Source organism: Zonotrichia leucophrys, chromosome 1A, assembly GCF_028769735.1.
Source record: "Zonotrichia leucophrys gambelii isolate GWCS_2022_RI chromosome 1A, RI_Zleu_2.0, whole genome shotgun sequence".
Classification (NCBI taxonomy): domain Eukaryota; kingdom Metazoa; phylum Chordata; class Aves; order Passeriformes; family Passerellidae; genus Zonotrichia; species Zonotrichia leucophrys.
The window spans coordinates 70,860,943-70,877,164 of NC_088170.1; the positions used below are offsets into that span (position 1 = coordinate 70,860,943).

General features: G+C 44.0%; 1 protein-coding gene across 1 annotated transcript in view; it reads left to right on the forward strand.

Moving 5' to 3' along the window:
* Window positions 1-16,222, forward strand: part of EXOC4 (exocyst complex component 4) — a 436,574-nt gene that overhangs the window by 351,196 nt on the left and 69,156 nt on the right. Inside the window, exon 14 of the mRNA XM_064703095.1 lies at window positions 4,677-4,855. Within this exon, the coding sequence (XP_064559165.1) occupies window positions 4,677-4,855 (179 nt within the window). The remainder of the gene's footprint in view (window positions 1-4,676; window positions 4,856-16,222) is intronic.

Consider the following 16,222-nt stretch of genomic DNA (forward strand, 5'->3'; position numbering starts at 1 on the left):
AAAAAGCAGGAACAGATTCACGGTGTTTTCACAGCTGTGGTGTCCACAGGGGAATCATGGAATAATCATTTGGGAAATGGGAAAGGCTTTGGAGATCATTCAACCATTCCCAGCCCTGCCAAGACCACCACTGACCATGTCTCCAAGTGCCACATCCACATGGATTTTAAATCCCTCAGGGATGGGGACTCCACCCCTGCCCTGGGCAGCCCTTTTTGGGGCAAGAAATCTTTACAATACCCAAGCTAATCCTTTCCTGGTGCAATTTCTGCTCACTGTGCTGTTCTGACAAAGCCATTTGGGAGCTGCCTTTGGGATCCAGCTCAGGGAAGTGCCTGGGATTGGGGAAGGAAAGGATTGGTTTGAATCCCGGCAAATCCTGGTCCTGCTGGTTGGTGCTGCTCTGGTCACCCACGTGGTGAAGGGAGCAGCATTTTCTGACCTAAAGGAGGGGCCAGCTGGTTGTACTGGGCAGGAATTCCCAAAATCTGCCAAAGGAATCTTTAATTCCCAAAATCTGTCAAAGAAAGCTTTAATTTGAGCCACGACCATGGTGGAAGCTTCCCCTCCATCCCAACTCCAGGAACTAAACTCAGGGGAGCAAATGAAAAATCCCAATATTCCCAGCAGGAATTCTTTTGGAGACAACTCTGTGTGCCCAAACCAGGTTGTTCCAACCTTTCATGCCATGAAAGCCTGGAAGGAGCAGATTCCCCTTCCCTGCACGCTGGGAATGGCTCAGCTCCTGTGAGATTCCAAAGGCTGCACATTCCCATCCCTATTCACCACTTCCTTGATTGGCACTTGGCTGTAAAACTGGAGGAGGAGGAGAAGCTGTTGAAAATAACAAGTCTAATTTGCCCAGATTGTCATTTTCCTCCTTCCCTGCCTGGAAGCGCCGTGACAGGGAAGATGCAGCCTGGAGAGGATGGGATTTGTGGGGTCACAGAAGGGTTTGCAGCTTGGGCAGGGGTTTAAAACATCCCCAGGGGAGCAGGGGGAGCCCTTGAGGTCTCTGTGCAGGCCCTGAGTTGAATTTCATGGATTCAGCCCTCACCTTCTTTCACTTTTATCCTTCATTTCCTCACCTACTTTCATTTTTATCCTTCATTTCCTCACGTACTTTCTTATTTATCCTTCATTTCCTCACCTGGGAAGCCCCTCCTGGCTCTCCCTGTGGTTCCTGATCCATCATTTTGGGATAGCAAAGCTCCAATGGGCTCTGCTGGCTGAGTGAAAATTCCTGGCCAGGCAAAACCAGATGGCTGATGCTGACAGAAGCAACTTTTTCATCCTAATGTGCATTTTATTCCATTCATTCCATTCTCCTGGCCATTCATTGAGGTATTTTATGACAATGGATCACAGGAGCTCCAATGGCAAGACTTTAAGTCACCCATGCTGAATTTCCTGGGAAAAGCTCCTGTGCTGTGGCTTCTTTCAGCCCAGGTTTGGGACAAAGATCTTTTCTGTTTGCACAGAGCATCATCTGCTAAGCCCCAGTTCCTGTGGCATTAATTTAAATCAGAATAATTGCTCTGGGCCAGATTTAGCCAATTGATGGCTTAGAAACTTCCTCCAGGATGGGTGGTGGTTGAATAGATCCCTCCTGAAAGCTTCAAAATAAAATTAATAATTGCTTGTCCAATTTCTTTTGTCATCCTCTTCCCATTTAAGCAGCCTTTTCTCCTAATACAAAGGAACATGATTTCAACAGATTTCTTCAGTGCTGCTGCTGCTTCTTCCTCTTGGCACTGCTGATGAATTGGGAATAATTCAGCCTGGACACTGCAGAGGGAAGCAGCTCCTGTGGGTTCCTTGGTTAGCAGAGAATGGGAGCTCATTTCATTATCATTTAACCTCTAAGATATTTAAAATTTCAATATTTGCTGTTCATGGGCCCTATTTTTTTGGCTAGCAGGGCAGGACTACACATCCCTTCCTGGAAAAGAAGCCTCAAGCCTGATGAAATTTGGGAAATGTTCTTTTTTTGGATGTGGAACTACTCAGCAGCATCTCTTTATGAATATTGGGAAATTAAACAAATCCTGAAAGTTCACCAGCAGCAAAAGAGATCCATGCCCAGCTTTCCTTCCCTCCCCAGCTTTCCTGTAACTCATTTATTTAACTAAAAATAATCCAAACAGTAAAAATATTTGCAAAAAATAATCCTCAGCCTGTGAACAGAGATTGATTTTGTTGTCTTAACCCCTGAGTGAGGAGATGTCAGAAGGCACCAGAAGAATTTCCCATTAATTGGGAATTTATCCCATTAATTGGCAAGGATATTATTATTATTATTATTATTATTATTATTATTATTATTAGTCCAATTCCACTGGGATTGGGCCAGAGGGACCTGCTGGGGCATTTTAGAGCTTGGTGAGTGTAGTGATTTTGGTTTGCTAATTCAAGATTTTTTCAATTTTAAAATTTTCTAACTAATGTGTTGGCTTTAGTGTTGGTTAATTATTAGTGTCCTTCTTTCATGTTGTGAGATAAAGGTAAAGTAAGTTTAAAACTTTAAAAGGGTACAAAGAATATTTTATTAAAAGTTTTTTATTAAGAAAAATAAAATTTTATTGGAAGTTTTTTATTAAAAACGAAAAGAGAAAAGTTGTAAGCTCAAACCAAACTGGATTTCCTTCCGTTCCAAACCACAGCAGTGAGGGGAGGAAGAGAAGCAAACCCAGCCTCTGCTGATAAACCCCAAAGATGTTCCCAGCTCTGCCTTGGAGAGGGAAAAGAACTTGGATCCAACTTATATTACTAATATTGTTTAAAAAATTTAAAGACAGTTTTAAAAAATATTCGTAATAATACCATATATCATTAAATTTCATATGTTTATACAATTTTACAACACAAAACTAAGCAATATTTTACTTCTCATAGCAAAACTTGCTCTTCACTGTGGTATTTGCTGGGTCCCCAGGATGAAGGAGGAATGATGAATCTGAGTCCACGTTCTCAGAAGGCTGATTTATTATTTTATGTTCTATATTATATTAAAGAATACTATACTAAGCTAACTAAAAATACAGAAAGGATACAGAGAAAAGGCTAAAAGATAATAATGAAAACTTGTGACTCTTTTCAGAACCCCACACAGCCTGACCATGGTTGGTCATTAATTAAAAACAATTCACAAGAAACCAATGAAACAATCACCTGTGGGTAAACAATCTCCGACCACATTCCAAAGCAGCAAAACACAGGAGAAGCAAATGAGATAATATTGTTTTCCTTTTTCTCTGAGGCTTCTCAACTTCCCAGGAGAAGAAATCCTGGGCAAAGAGGATTTTTCAGAAAATATGATGGTGACACTTCTCTTCCAAGATTCCTAACAGAAAAGAGTCTCCTGCTGTCCCTGATTCCACATTCCTCGGGGCAGGGGGGGGTTTGCTTTTCTGTAAGAGCCTGAATGAGAGGTGTGGGACTCCAGGGGCTCTCCAAAATGCAGTTTATTGTGTCCAAAATGCAGTTTATTGTACCAAGTGTTACAGCAGCCCAGGGTGGTGGGTGCCAGAGCTGTGCCCACAACTGTCAGCTCCAGCTGCAGACAAGCCTGCAGACCCACCTCCCTCATTCAGGCTCTTACTAATGGTGCCCCACGTTGGGCGCCACTGTAAGAGCTGAAATGAGAGATGTGGGACTCCAGGGGCTCTCCAAAATGCAGTTTATTGTGTCCAAAATGCAGTTTATTGTATCCAAAATGCAGTTTATTGTACCCAAGGTGTCACAGCAGCCCAGGGTGGTGGGTGACAGAGCTGTGCCCACAGCTGTCAGCTCCAGCTGCAGACAAGCCTGCAGACCCACCTCCCTCATTCAGGCTCTTACTAATGGTGCCCCACGTTGGGCGCCACTGTAAAAGTTTAAATGAGAGATGTGGGACTCCAGTGGCTCTCCAAAATGCAGTTTATTGTATCCAAAATGCAGTTTATTGTGTCCAAAATGCAGTTTATTGTATCCAAAATGCAGTTTATTGTACCCAAGGTGTCACAGCAGCCCAGGGTGGTGGGTGACAGAGCTGTGCCCACAGCTGTCAGCTCCAGCTGCAGGCAGCCCTGGAGCCCCTTTGGTTTTGGTTACAATGCATTACAGACTTTTCTTTGCTGAGCATCTCAATACATCAGAACCAATCTATACCTGAACTGTTATCTACAGCCTGTCATAATTACTGTAATTACCATATTCATGTTACTGTTCTCCAGTCACTCAAAGTTAGTCCATTACAGTTTAAGCTAGAAGTTGTTTTTCAGTTGTCTTGCAGTGGAAAATTCTGAGCCCTTTTTTCTGCTTGCACCATTTGCTGCCTTGTTTGCCTGTGCTGTGTTTGTGCTTGGTAAAAACATCTTCTTGTTTGGGGTGGGTTTATCCTTTGCTCTAAGCCATAAAAACCCCTTCTGACCAACACACCCTTTGCCTCCTTGGTTATCAACAATTCTTTTCTTCTATATCAAAACTTGCTTCCATCTCTATTCCTTCATCAGACTCCACATTTAAAAACCTTTCTGCTAAACACACATATCTGTGAGACCTTCTTGTCAAACTTTCATCCTTCCCAACACTTTCCATTTCAGGGCTGCTTTTGGCAAAGAATCCGAAGTGCTGATCGGGAATTTGGGAGACAAACTGATCCACGTTCCTCAGGGGGGCTTTGCTTTCCATTTCAGGGCTGCTTTTGGCAAGGAATCCGAAGTTTTGATCGGGAATTTGGGAGACAAGCTGATCCCTCAGCAGGAGATCCTGCGGGACGTCAGCGACCTCAAAGCCTTGGCCAACCTGCACGAGAGCCTGGAGTGGCTGGCAGCACGCACCAAGGCAGCTTTCTCCAGCCTTTCTGCGGCCCAGAGTGAGTAAATCCCATGGGAAACCTCTGCCTGGGCATGGGGACAGCAGAGATGTGGGGTTTGAGCGGGTTTTGTTGCTGTTCCACGAACAGGTTTGTGTTAGAGAGAAGCAGAAAGTGAAGCAGCTTCGTCTGTTTGTTCCTCTGGGGGCACTGGGAGGGCTCCAGGGGCAGCGTTTGTGTCTGGGTTTGAAAAGCCAGGAGTCTGCTGAGGAAGGCAGGAACCTCCCCTGAAATGGAAAATGCAAACCCCTTCCCTGTGAATTATTGCAATTTTGAAATTAAGGGGCTCTCAGGCAAAGATATGGGAATAGGAATAAGAGGTTACTAGGAAAATTAAAATACAAATATAATAGTACAAAATAACCACTGACAGAGTCAGAAATTACCTGACAGCCTGTGGGTCAGTGTTGGTGGCAATCTGTCCTGGTTTGGAAAGCCAGGTGTCTGCTAAGGAAGGCAGGAGCCTCCCCTGAAATGGAAAATGCAAACCCCCTCCCTCTGAATTATTATAATTTTGAAATTAAGGGGCTCTCAGGCAAAGACATGGGAATGGGAATAACAGTTCTTTATTAGGGAAATATATGGGAATGGGAATAGTTCTTTACTAGGGAAAGATATGGGAATAGGAATAACAGTTCTTTACTAGGAAAATCAAAAATACAAATGCAATAGTACAAAAAAGGAAACAAATCCCTGCCAGAGTGAGAGCAGTCCCTGCCCCCTGTGTGTCAGGGGCTGTCCCAGCCCCATCCCATGGGGGCTCAGCCCTCCTGCAGTGCCAGCTGTGGCTCTGCTGCAGCAGGGATCCTGCACAAGGGGGGAGTTTTCCTCTGAAGGTCAAACTCTGAGTTTCCCACCCTGTGATCTCACACATGGAGAAGAAGGAGAAAAAGAAGGACCAGCCCTGCCCAAAACCTCCATCTTGTTTTATATCTATTCCTGCATTCTAAACCCTTAAACTCTGAGTTTCCCACCCTGTGATCTCACACACTCCTGTTCAAACTGCACACCCACAGTCCCAGTTCCATCATTCCATTCTGGAAGCTTCTCCAGGCCTCAGCTCAGTGCAGGGTTCTCTGGGGGTCAGTGCCTGCAGCACAGAAATCTCCAATTCTCACCACAGAAATCTCAGATTCTCAGCACCCAGGGTTCCAAGGAGTTAATTGCTGATTGCCTTTGGGATAATTAGGAACTGAGGGACAGCAGGTTGGTGAGTTCATCTTCTTTTTGCCAAGGTTGGGGTTAAATGTGTGAGATGGTATTTCTTGTTGGGACTCAGATGTTTATCAATGGTTCTCTGTCACAGTCTCACAAACCCTGAGTTCTGCAGCACTTCCATAACAAACTAAAAATGGAGCCCCATCTCTCTCTCCAAGGCCTTTGAAGGATGAACTGTCCAATTAAAAATGACACCTGAATTATTTTCACTTTTAACCCAATAACCAACTATTCATGTCCCACAGTGGGGACCTTTTTATCCAATTACACAAAACCACCCAAACCTGTGGAGAAAAAGGTGAAGAAGAAGGACCAACCCAAAACCTCCATCTTGCTTTGTATCTATTCCTGCATTCTAAACCCTTAAACTCTGAGTTTCCCACCCTGTGATCTCACACACTCCTGTTCAAACTGCACACCCACAGTCCCAGTTCCATCATTCCATTCTGGAAGCTTCTCCAGGCCTCAGCTCAGTGCAGGGTTCTCTTGGGGGTCAGTGCCTGCAGCACAGAAATCTCAGATTCTCAGCACCCAGGGTTCCAAGGAGTTAATTGCTGATTGCCTTTGGGATAATTAGGAACTGAGGGACAGCAGGTTGGTGAGTTCATCTTCTTTTTGCCGAGGTTGGGGTTAAATGTGTGAGATGGTATTTTTTGTTGGGACTCAGATGTTTATCAATGGTTCTCTGTCACACTCTCACAATCCCTGAGTTCTGCAGCACTTCAATAACAAACTAAAAATGGAGCCCCATCTCTCTCTCCAAGGCCTTTGAAGGATGAACTGTCCAATTAAAAATGATGCCTAAATTATTTCTACTTTTAACCCAATAACCAACTATTCATGTCCCACAGTGGGGACCTTTTTATCCAATTACACAAAACCACCCAAACCTGTGGAGAAAAAGGTGAAGAAGAAGAACCAACCCAAAACCTCCATCTTGCTTTGTATCTATTCCTGTATTCTAAACCCTTAAACTCTGAGTTTCCCACCCTGTGATATCACACACTTCTCTTCAAACTGCACACCCACAGTCCCAGTTCCATCATTCCATTCTGGAAGCTTCTCCAGGCCTCAGGTCAGTGCAGGGTTCTCTGGGGGTCAGTGCCTGCAGCACAGAAATCTCAAACTCTCAGCACCCAGGGTTCCAAAGAGTTAATTGCTGATTGCCTTTGGGATAATTAGGAACTGAGGGACAGCAGGTTGGTGAGTTCATCTTCTTTTTGCCGAGGTTGGGGTTAAATGTGTGAGATGGTATTTCTTGTTGGGACTCAGATGTTTATCAGTGGTTATTTGTCAGTCTCACAAACCCTGAGTTCTGCAGCACTTCCATAACAAACTAAAAACGGAGCCCCAGCTCTCTCTCCAAGGCCTTTGGAGGATGAACTGTCCAATTAAAAATGACACCTGAATTATTTTCACTTTTAACCCAATAACCAACCACCCATGCCCACAATGGGGACTTTTTTATCCAGTGACACAAAACCACCCAAACCCATGGAGGAGAAGGTGAAGAAGAAGGGCCAGCCCTGCCCCAAAACCTCCATCTTGTTTTATATCTATTCCTGTATTCTAAACCCTTAAACTCTGAGTTTCCCACCCTGTGATATCACACACTCCTGTTCAAACTGCACACCCACAGTCCCAGTTCCATCATTCCATTCTGGAAGCTTCTCCAGGCCTCAGCTCAGTGCAGGGTTCTCTTGGGGGTCAGTGCCTGCAGCACAGAAAGTCCAAAATTCTCAGCAAATTTCAAAATTCCAACAGCTTTGTCTTGCTTTGAGCTCTTCCTCCTGCCCAGCATCCCTGGGATGAAATCCTGTGTGTTTGACACATCTTGAGCATCCCCTGCTGTCTCAGGGGCTTGCAAGGGGAAAAGGAAAATCATGGAATAAAAAAACCCACAGAGCTCAAGGGGAGCCCGAGACTCAGGGGAATGTGTGAGGATACAGAGAATTGCTGGAATTTCTGCAGTTTGCTTTGGAAATTTGGAGCAGAATCCTGAGGGAAGGTGCCCAGGATTGAGGGCTGAGCTCTCCTGGGAGCTGGGAGTTGAAAATCACCTCAGACTTTTTTATTTTCTGGGAATTCCACGAGGGAAATTTGCCGGTGCTGAACAAATTCATGGTGTTTTATGTCCATTAAATCATTCTTGGCAGCAGAACCTCTCTGGGTGACTGAAATCCTTCCTGTGGCTTCTAATTCTGGACTTGGAACTCCTCACTCAGCTTTCCCTCATCAGATCCTTTGGATCCAGAAGGAAAATTAAGGTTATACAATTGAAACCCAAATTACTCCAGCTCATCTTTCATCCTCCTCCCTACAAACAAGCAATGGTCTTTAAAATGTTAAATATCTTTAAAAAGATTGTCCCAACTCCTTTATTGTCCCTGATATTCCTGTAACCCAGACTTTGGCTTTTCCATATTTGGGTGACAACATTTGCTCTGTTCTAGCTTTTTTTTTTTGTTATTAAACAAATCACAAAATTAAACAAAATCCAGTGGGAAATGCTATCAAAGTTCAGTAGCCAAATATTTATTTAGTTACTTGGGGCTGAGGATTTATGTTCAAACAGCCAGAGCTGTTAAAATAAAACATCATTTATAATTTGAGGTCTGGTTGGAACTCAGATTTTTTAATAAATCAATATTTCCCAGCTATTAAAGGGCACCAGCATGACTTTGAGGCCTCGGAGAGGACGTTCCACACGGTGGTGAATAAACATAAAAGCACAAAGTGTAATATTTCACTAGGCAGCATCTCCTGACAATAAAAATTCATCTTCCTTTGTAATAACTTCATCCTCAAATGTCTGTGCACAAATCCAGGGTGTCAGGAACCAGGGGAAGAAGGGGCAGGGGTAGGAAATGACAGAGGCTGTTCCAATCTCCTGCTTATAAATGAAATTTTCATCCTTTATTGTTTCTCTTTTCTGCCCCAACAAGTGGAGATTCAGTCCTGCTCCCACTCAGGGCATCACCCAAGTGTTCAGGGAGAGATCAGGACCTGAAATTTTGGTGCAATGCCAGAAATTCCTTAATCCCAACAAGCCCACATGGAGGTGGTGGCCCTGGGGGAAGGCAGCAGATTTTCCAGCAAAGCTTCCTTGGATGCCAACAAATAATAAATATATTTTATTATATATGTATATATTTTATATTTTATCCTTATATATTGGTGTATTTTGTATGTTCGTATGTATTAATATATATTATATATTATATATTATATATTATATATATATATATATAATATATATATATATAGTATTTATATATATATATATATATATATATATATAATTAATATATTATATATTATATATATATATATTATATATTATATATTATATATTATATATTATATATTATATATTATATATTATATATTATATATTATATATTATATTGTTTTATGTATTTGTATATATATTTTGTATTTCTATGCTATATTATATTTTTATCTTTAATTATGAAATATTTATATATTTTATAAAATATATAAATTATATAGATTATATTTATAAAATTTATATATTTTAAATAATATAGAATATAATACATTGATATTTTATGCATAAAATTATATTTAGGGGGTGATGTGATATAATATAATATGATATGATATGATATGATATAATATAATATAATATAATATAATATAATATAATATAATATAATATAATATAATATAATATAATATAATATAAATAATATAATATAATATAATATAATTAATTAATGTAATTTATAATATAATATAATATAATATAATATAATATAATATAATAATATATAGTTTTATAAAAATATAATATATAGTTTTATAAAAATATAATATATAATTTTATTAAAATATAATATATTTCTAAAATAATTTTTGGCAATTTAAAACATTTTATCATGTATTTATAATTTTATAAAATTATAAATAATGAATTCCCTCAGAAACAGCTCTGAACATCCCGAAAGCACAAGGTGGAGCTGGGCAGCTCTGATTTTTAGGAAACCCTACAGTGGCTTTGGGGTGAGGCTGTCCAAGGCCCCTTCCCAGAGATAAAAATTCCATAATCTTTGGCTGTGGACGTGCCACAATTATCCCTCATTTAAACCCAGCCTTGCTCCGTGAGAGTTTTATCTCTCTGGGCAGTCTCTGCTCTGTTCATTATTTGGTGTTTGCTCAGCTGATGGCTCTTCCATGGCTCTGCCCTTATCTGCTCCCCCTCAGAATTGGATTTTTTATTTCCCAAACCAGTCAGATATGACAAAGTCATTTCCCTCTGCTCTTGTCTTTTGAGGGAATACAAACTCCTTTTTAACAATAACCGTTTAAGGATTAAAGCTGCTGGAGAAGGTGAATTTGCTGAGGGAATTGAGTCACTTTTATAGGGGTTTTATAGGAAAATGGAATTGGGGTTTCCCCTCCTCATCTTCTGTGCTGCAGACAGAACACAGCCTCATCCTTTTCCTTTGTGGAGCTTCAGCCTGAAAATTTTAGAAAAGGAATTATCGTGAGCCACGAAGGAGTTGGGACAATCTTTTTAAAGATTTTGAACATTTTTAAGACCATTGCTTGTTAGTGGGGAGGAGGATGAAAGATGAGCTGTTGGCTTCTGGAGCTGGAGCTGCCCTTTAAATTCTTGGCACCTCGTGACTTCAGATTGCTGTGATCACCAGGGAATGACTGACAGGCTTAAATTTGGAGTTTGGAATTGCTTTGGAATGGGTTGGGTGGGAAGGGACCTTAAATCCCATCCAGTGTCCAAGGACAGCTCCCCTATCCCAGGCTGCTCCAATCCTTCCTTGGGCACTGCAGGGATCAGGGGCAGCCCCAGCTGCTCTGGGAATCCCTTCCCAAAATCCCAGCCCAGGCTCCCTCTCCAGGGAATTCCCTCCATTCCCAGCTCTCCCAGCCTGGCATTGGATCCATCCCCACCCCGACTCCTCTCCAGGAAGGGATTTTGGGCTCTGGGGGCTTCACTGGCAATCTCAGCACTCCAGGAAGGGTCTCCCTTCCCTTTGCCATCCCCAACTTCCATAAAAACCCCTGGGGATGGATTCTGAGTGTCCCAAATGCCAGAATGGTTTGGGTGGGAAGGGCCCTTCAAGCCCATCCCATTCCAAGCCCACCATCCCAGGCTGCTCCAGCCTGGCCTTGGGCACTGCAGGGATCAGGGGCAGCCCCAGCTGCTCTGGCAATGCCAGCCCAGGCAGGAATTGCTCATTGCCAAGATGCCACCCATGGCTGCCCTCTGGCAGTGGGAGCCATTCCCTGGGTGCTGTCCCTGCAGGCCTTGTCCCCAGTCCCTCTGCAGCTCTCCTGGAGCCCCTGCAGGCCCTGAGCTCCTCCAGCTCAGCTAAATCAGGATTGGTTTTGTCACAGTTGAGATGGAGACAACACAAAGCAACACACTCCATTTCCAGAAGGTTTCAAACTGTTTTTATTCCAGCATTGATGCTTTTTATACATTCTTACACAACTCATCAGTTTGCACTTCACTCATTGGTCACAGGAGACAAACAAGGTGCTCATTGAACAGGCAGTTGCAGTTTCTCTGATTTATCCTTCTGTCTGTCCTGGGTTCTGTGTCAGTGACCTGGGTAGGAAATTTTTTCAAGGGTAAATATGGATCCTCCTGTTAAACATGGATCCTCTTATCAAACATGGATCCTCTTATGAAATATGGATCCTCCTATCAAACATGGGTCCTCTTCTCAAGCATGGATCCTCTTACCAAACATGGATCCTCTTATCAAACATGGATCCTCTTATCAAACATGGATCCTCTTCTTATCAAACATGGATCTTTTATCAAACATGGATCTCTTATCAAACATGGATCCCCTTCTCAAACTTCTCTCTGGCTCACAGAAGTCACTCTAAAACCTCTTCCAGTCTTTCTCTTCCAGAAAATTCATTGGAATTAAATTTTTTACATTTGTGCCGAGTGTCCATGGCTGTCACAGCTCAGGAGCTGCCAGGCCCTCAGGCCCTTTGTGTGGAGAAATCTTTATCTGCTCAGTGTGTCACGTTCACCTTGTGAACATTTCTCTGTGCGGAGAAATCTTTATTTGCTCTACTCATAATACTCAGTGTGTTGTGTTCACCTTCTCTGTGTGGAGAAATCTTTATCTGCTCAGTATGTCGTGTCCACTTTCTCTCTGTGGGCCTTGCCTGGGTCATCCTTGATGAGCAACAGCAGCATTTTAGTGCATTTCCAGTTCTAACTGGAAAAACCGTTCCATTTCTAACTGGAAAAACAGCCATTGGTGTGAGGAGAGGCCCTCCTGTCCTGTCACTGCCTTCTCCCCAAAGAGAAAATCCCTTCAGGAACACGCCCTGAGCCCATTCAGCCTCTTCACTGCTGTATCCCCTGTCCACAGCAGAGATTTTCCCCTCAAATTCCCAAATTCCAAGTGGGTGTGGAAGATGTTTTTCCCCTTTCCCTCTGCAGATGGGCACAGTCCCAGTCTGGGTGAGCTACAACTTCAATCCAGAGCAGGAGAGAGGAAAAAAATGAGTTTTTCTACAGCTTTTAACCAAAATCCTGCATTTCTCTGCCACTGCCTGGCTTGATTAACGATAACACTGAGCATTTGCATCTCAGTTTCCAGCCACAGGTCTCAAGATGCTTTTCAGAGCTTGCTGAGGGCCATTAGAGCAGTTCCAGTTCTAACTGGAAAAACAGCCATTGGTGTGAGGAGAGGCCCTCCTGTCCTGTGACTGCCTTCTCCCCAAAGAGAAAATCCCTTCAGGAACACGCCCTGAGCCCATTCAGCCTCTTCACTGCTGTATCCCCTGTCCACAGCAGAGATTTTGTCCTCAAATTCCCCAAATTCCAGGTGGGTGTGGAAGATGTTTTTCCCCTTTCCCTCTGCAGATGGGCACAGTCCCAGTCTGGGTGTGCTACAACTTCAATCCAGAACAGGAGAGGGGGAAAAAATGAGTTTTTCTACAGCTTTTAACCAAAATCCTGCATTTCTCTGCCACTTCCTGCCTTTATTAATGATAACACTGAGCATTTGCATCTCAATTTCCAGCCACAGGTCTCAAGATGCTTTTCAGAGCTTGCTGAGGGCCTTTAGAGCAGTTCCAGTTCTAACTGGAAAAACAGCCATTGGTGTGAGGAGAGGCCCTCCTGTCCTGTCACTGCCTTCTCCCCAAAGAGAAAATCCCTTCAGGAACACGCCCTGAGCCCATTCAGCCTCTTCACTGCTGTATCCCCTGTCCACAGCAGAGATTTTCTCCTCAAATTCCCCAAATTCAAGGTGGATGTGGAAGATGTTTTTCCCCTTTCCCTCTGCAGATGGGCACAGTCCCAGTCTGAGTGAGCTACAACTTCAATCCAAAGCAGGAGAGAGGAAAAAAATGAGTTTTTCTACAGCTTTTAACCAAAATCCTGCATTTCTCTGCCACTCCCTGGCTTGATGAACGATAACACTGAGCATTTGCATCTCAATTTCCAGCCACAGATCTCAAGATGCTTTTCAGAGCTTGCTGAGGGCCTTTAGAGCATCCTGGGCCCCTCTGTCCCGGGAGGATCATCAGCCTCTGGTTTTCCTCCCAAGCCTGGAGAGGGCTCTGAGGCTGAGGGGAGCATCCTGCCCCTTGGAAATGGACACTGAGCCCTTCCCTGCCACACTGAGCTGGCACTTAGAGTCACTCTCAGGCCCCTCCAGAGAGGTTTCAGCACAAATGGAGGGGAAATTGCTGCCTCTCATTTCCCAGTAGTGCTGAGCTTTGTGTTTAACCCCCTAATGAACTGAATTCAGCTCTAAATGGGGCTCCATTTCTCTCAAGCTGCACCTGATTTTTTTTTTTTGTCCCTGTCACTGAACTTGTAGCACATCTTGCTGTATTGATTGCTCATGGAGAATTTTTTTTTAAATATATATTAATAGAAAACCTTATTTGAAAGCCAGATTAAAGATGATCAACACGGGCGTGCCCTGGGGCAGAGGAAGGACTTGGTGAATGCTGTGGCTTTGTTACTGCAACAAAAGTAAATTCCTGTCTAAAGCAGAAAAAGCTGCACATTTCCACCAAATGCAAACCATCTGCCATTAAATTAACGAGGTAAACCTTGAGTGCTCTGAATATCTGGTGAATATCTGCTGCTTCAATATGACTTCATCTGAGTGCCAGCTTTTTATTTAAGCTTCATAAATGGACTTATTTTCCAATATTTCTTCTTTCCCTCTGCCTGAGCAGTTGGGGCTCTTCTGGAAGGGCACAAATCCTGCCCAGCTGCCCTTCAGGTGCTCTGAACCTCCTTTGTGGGATCATTCCCCCATGGATGGCAGGAATCAACCTGCCCTGGGAGCTGCTGGTGGTGGGCAAAGTCACTCAGGTCTTGTTGGTTCTGAGGAGGAGCAGAGGAAAAGGAGGAAAAGCTCATTTTGGGCATTTTATCTGCTTGGCCATGGCTGATGTGCACAGGTATTTTTGTCCATCCCACAGCTCAGCCTGTTCCTGCTCTGGGATGCTCAGAGATTCCCAAATGTTCTCCACAGGCTGCTCCAAACCCCAGTGCAGAGGGGAGCATATGTGGCCCGAAGTTTAGAGTCCGACTAGCTGAGGGCGAAAGGCCGACGCCCCTCTGCAATTCCTGGCCAGCGCCCTTCGGCGTCTGAGGGCCTCGGGCTGTGCTGGCTGCGGACTGGCTCACACCGCTGGGATTGGGGAGGAACGGAGCTGACCATTTCCCGGGGGTTAAACATCGGTTTATTGAAGGTGTTGCGGGATCCAAACGCGGGGAAACCAACCGGGAAAAAGTTTTTCCATAGGGGGTGAAACAGGATTATAAAGGAGGGGGGGGTGGGTACAGGCGGAACCAATCGGGAAAGGTGAGGGGATGAACTTCACAGAACTGACACTCCATGGAGACCAATAATCAAAAGGTAAAGGAGGTGTCCTGGGACCCCAGCCAGCCACCATCTCCAGAGAGGAGAAGGTTCTCGAAACCTGGGAGGAGAAAGGGAGTGATTGACTGGACAGGGAGGAAACAACTTTCACTTATAAGGGAAACCAGGGGAGGAGCAATTACATATCGGCAACTATGAATAGCGGTTACCATAGCAACTTAGCTGACAGGCTAGCAGTGGCGGGAAAAACTGGGGGAACGAAACCATTTTACACATAATAGGGGAGAACAATACATAAATTGGGGGAATAACACAAGAAACTTAACAACACACTACAACACCCCAGCACGTCCTCAGTGAGCTTGGGGTGGTTTGTGATGGAGGAGTGAGGTCCCTGCCTGGTCTCCTGGGTGGGAATGGCCTTGAGCAAGGACAGGGAGCTCTGCCACCCTCACCCAGAGGGTCTGTCACATCCAAACCAAACCAGGGCTGATCAGCTGCTAATTAATCCCCATTTATAGCTTGGATAGAACTGCAAATGTACTCGGACCTAGCAAAGCTGCTGCAAACAGCTGGGAGAGCTCAGAGCCCCTGGCAGGGCCTGAAGGGGCTCCAGGAGAGCCAGAGCGGGATTGGGGACAAGGAATGGAGGGACAGGACACAGGGAATGGCTCCCAGTGCCAGAGAGGGATGCCTTGAGAATCTGACCTAGGACAGAGACTAGACAGAATTAAAGATTAAAGCAGGGATTTATTCACAGGATCTCCTCCATGGCTGCACCTTGGGCAGCACCAGAGCCCAGCCAGGGCTGCACCCAAGATGACCCAAAACGGCCCCAAAATGCACGAGCGCTCCCGGGGTCTCTCCCTGGGATCAGTTCTGCTCCATTTGCCCCTTGCAGTTCATTGTCCCATTCCAGCTTCAGCCCAGGCAGTCCCACCCTGCTTGTTTTTCTCTCTGCAGCCCACGGGGTTTGTGCTCCTGGCTGGGATTTGGGGCATTTGTTGTGGTATTTTCTCAGTCCCCAGGATCAAGGAAGAAATGATGAATCTGACTCTGTGTTCTCAGAAGGATAATTTATTATTTTATGATATTATATTATAGAATGCTATTACTAAACTATACTAAAGAATACAGAAAGGATACAGACAGAAGGCCAAAAGATAATAATGTAAACTTGTGACTCCATCCAGAGCCCTGACACAGCCTGACTGTGGTTGGTCATTAAGTCAAAACAATTCAGATGAAACCAATGAAAAATCACCTGTTGGATAAACAATCTCCA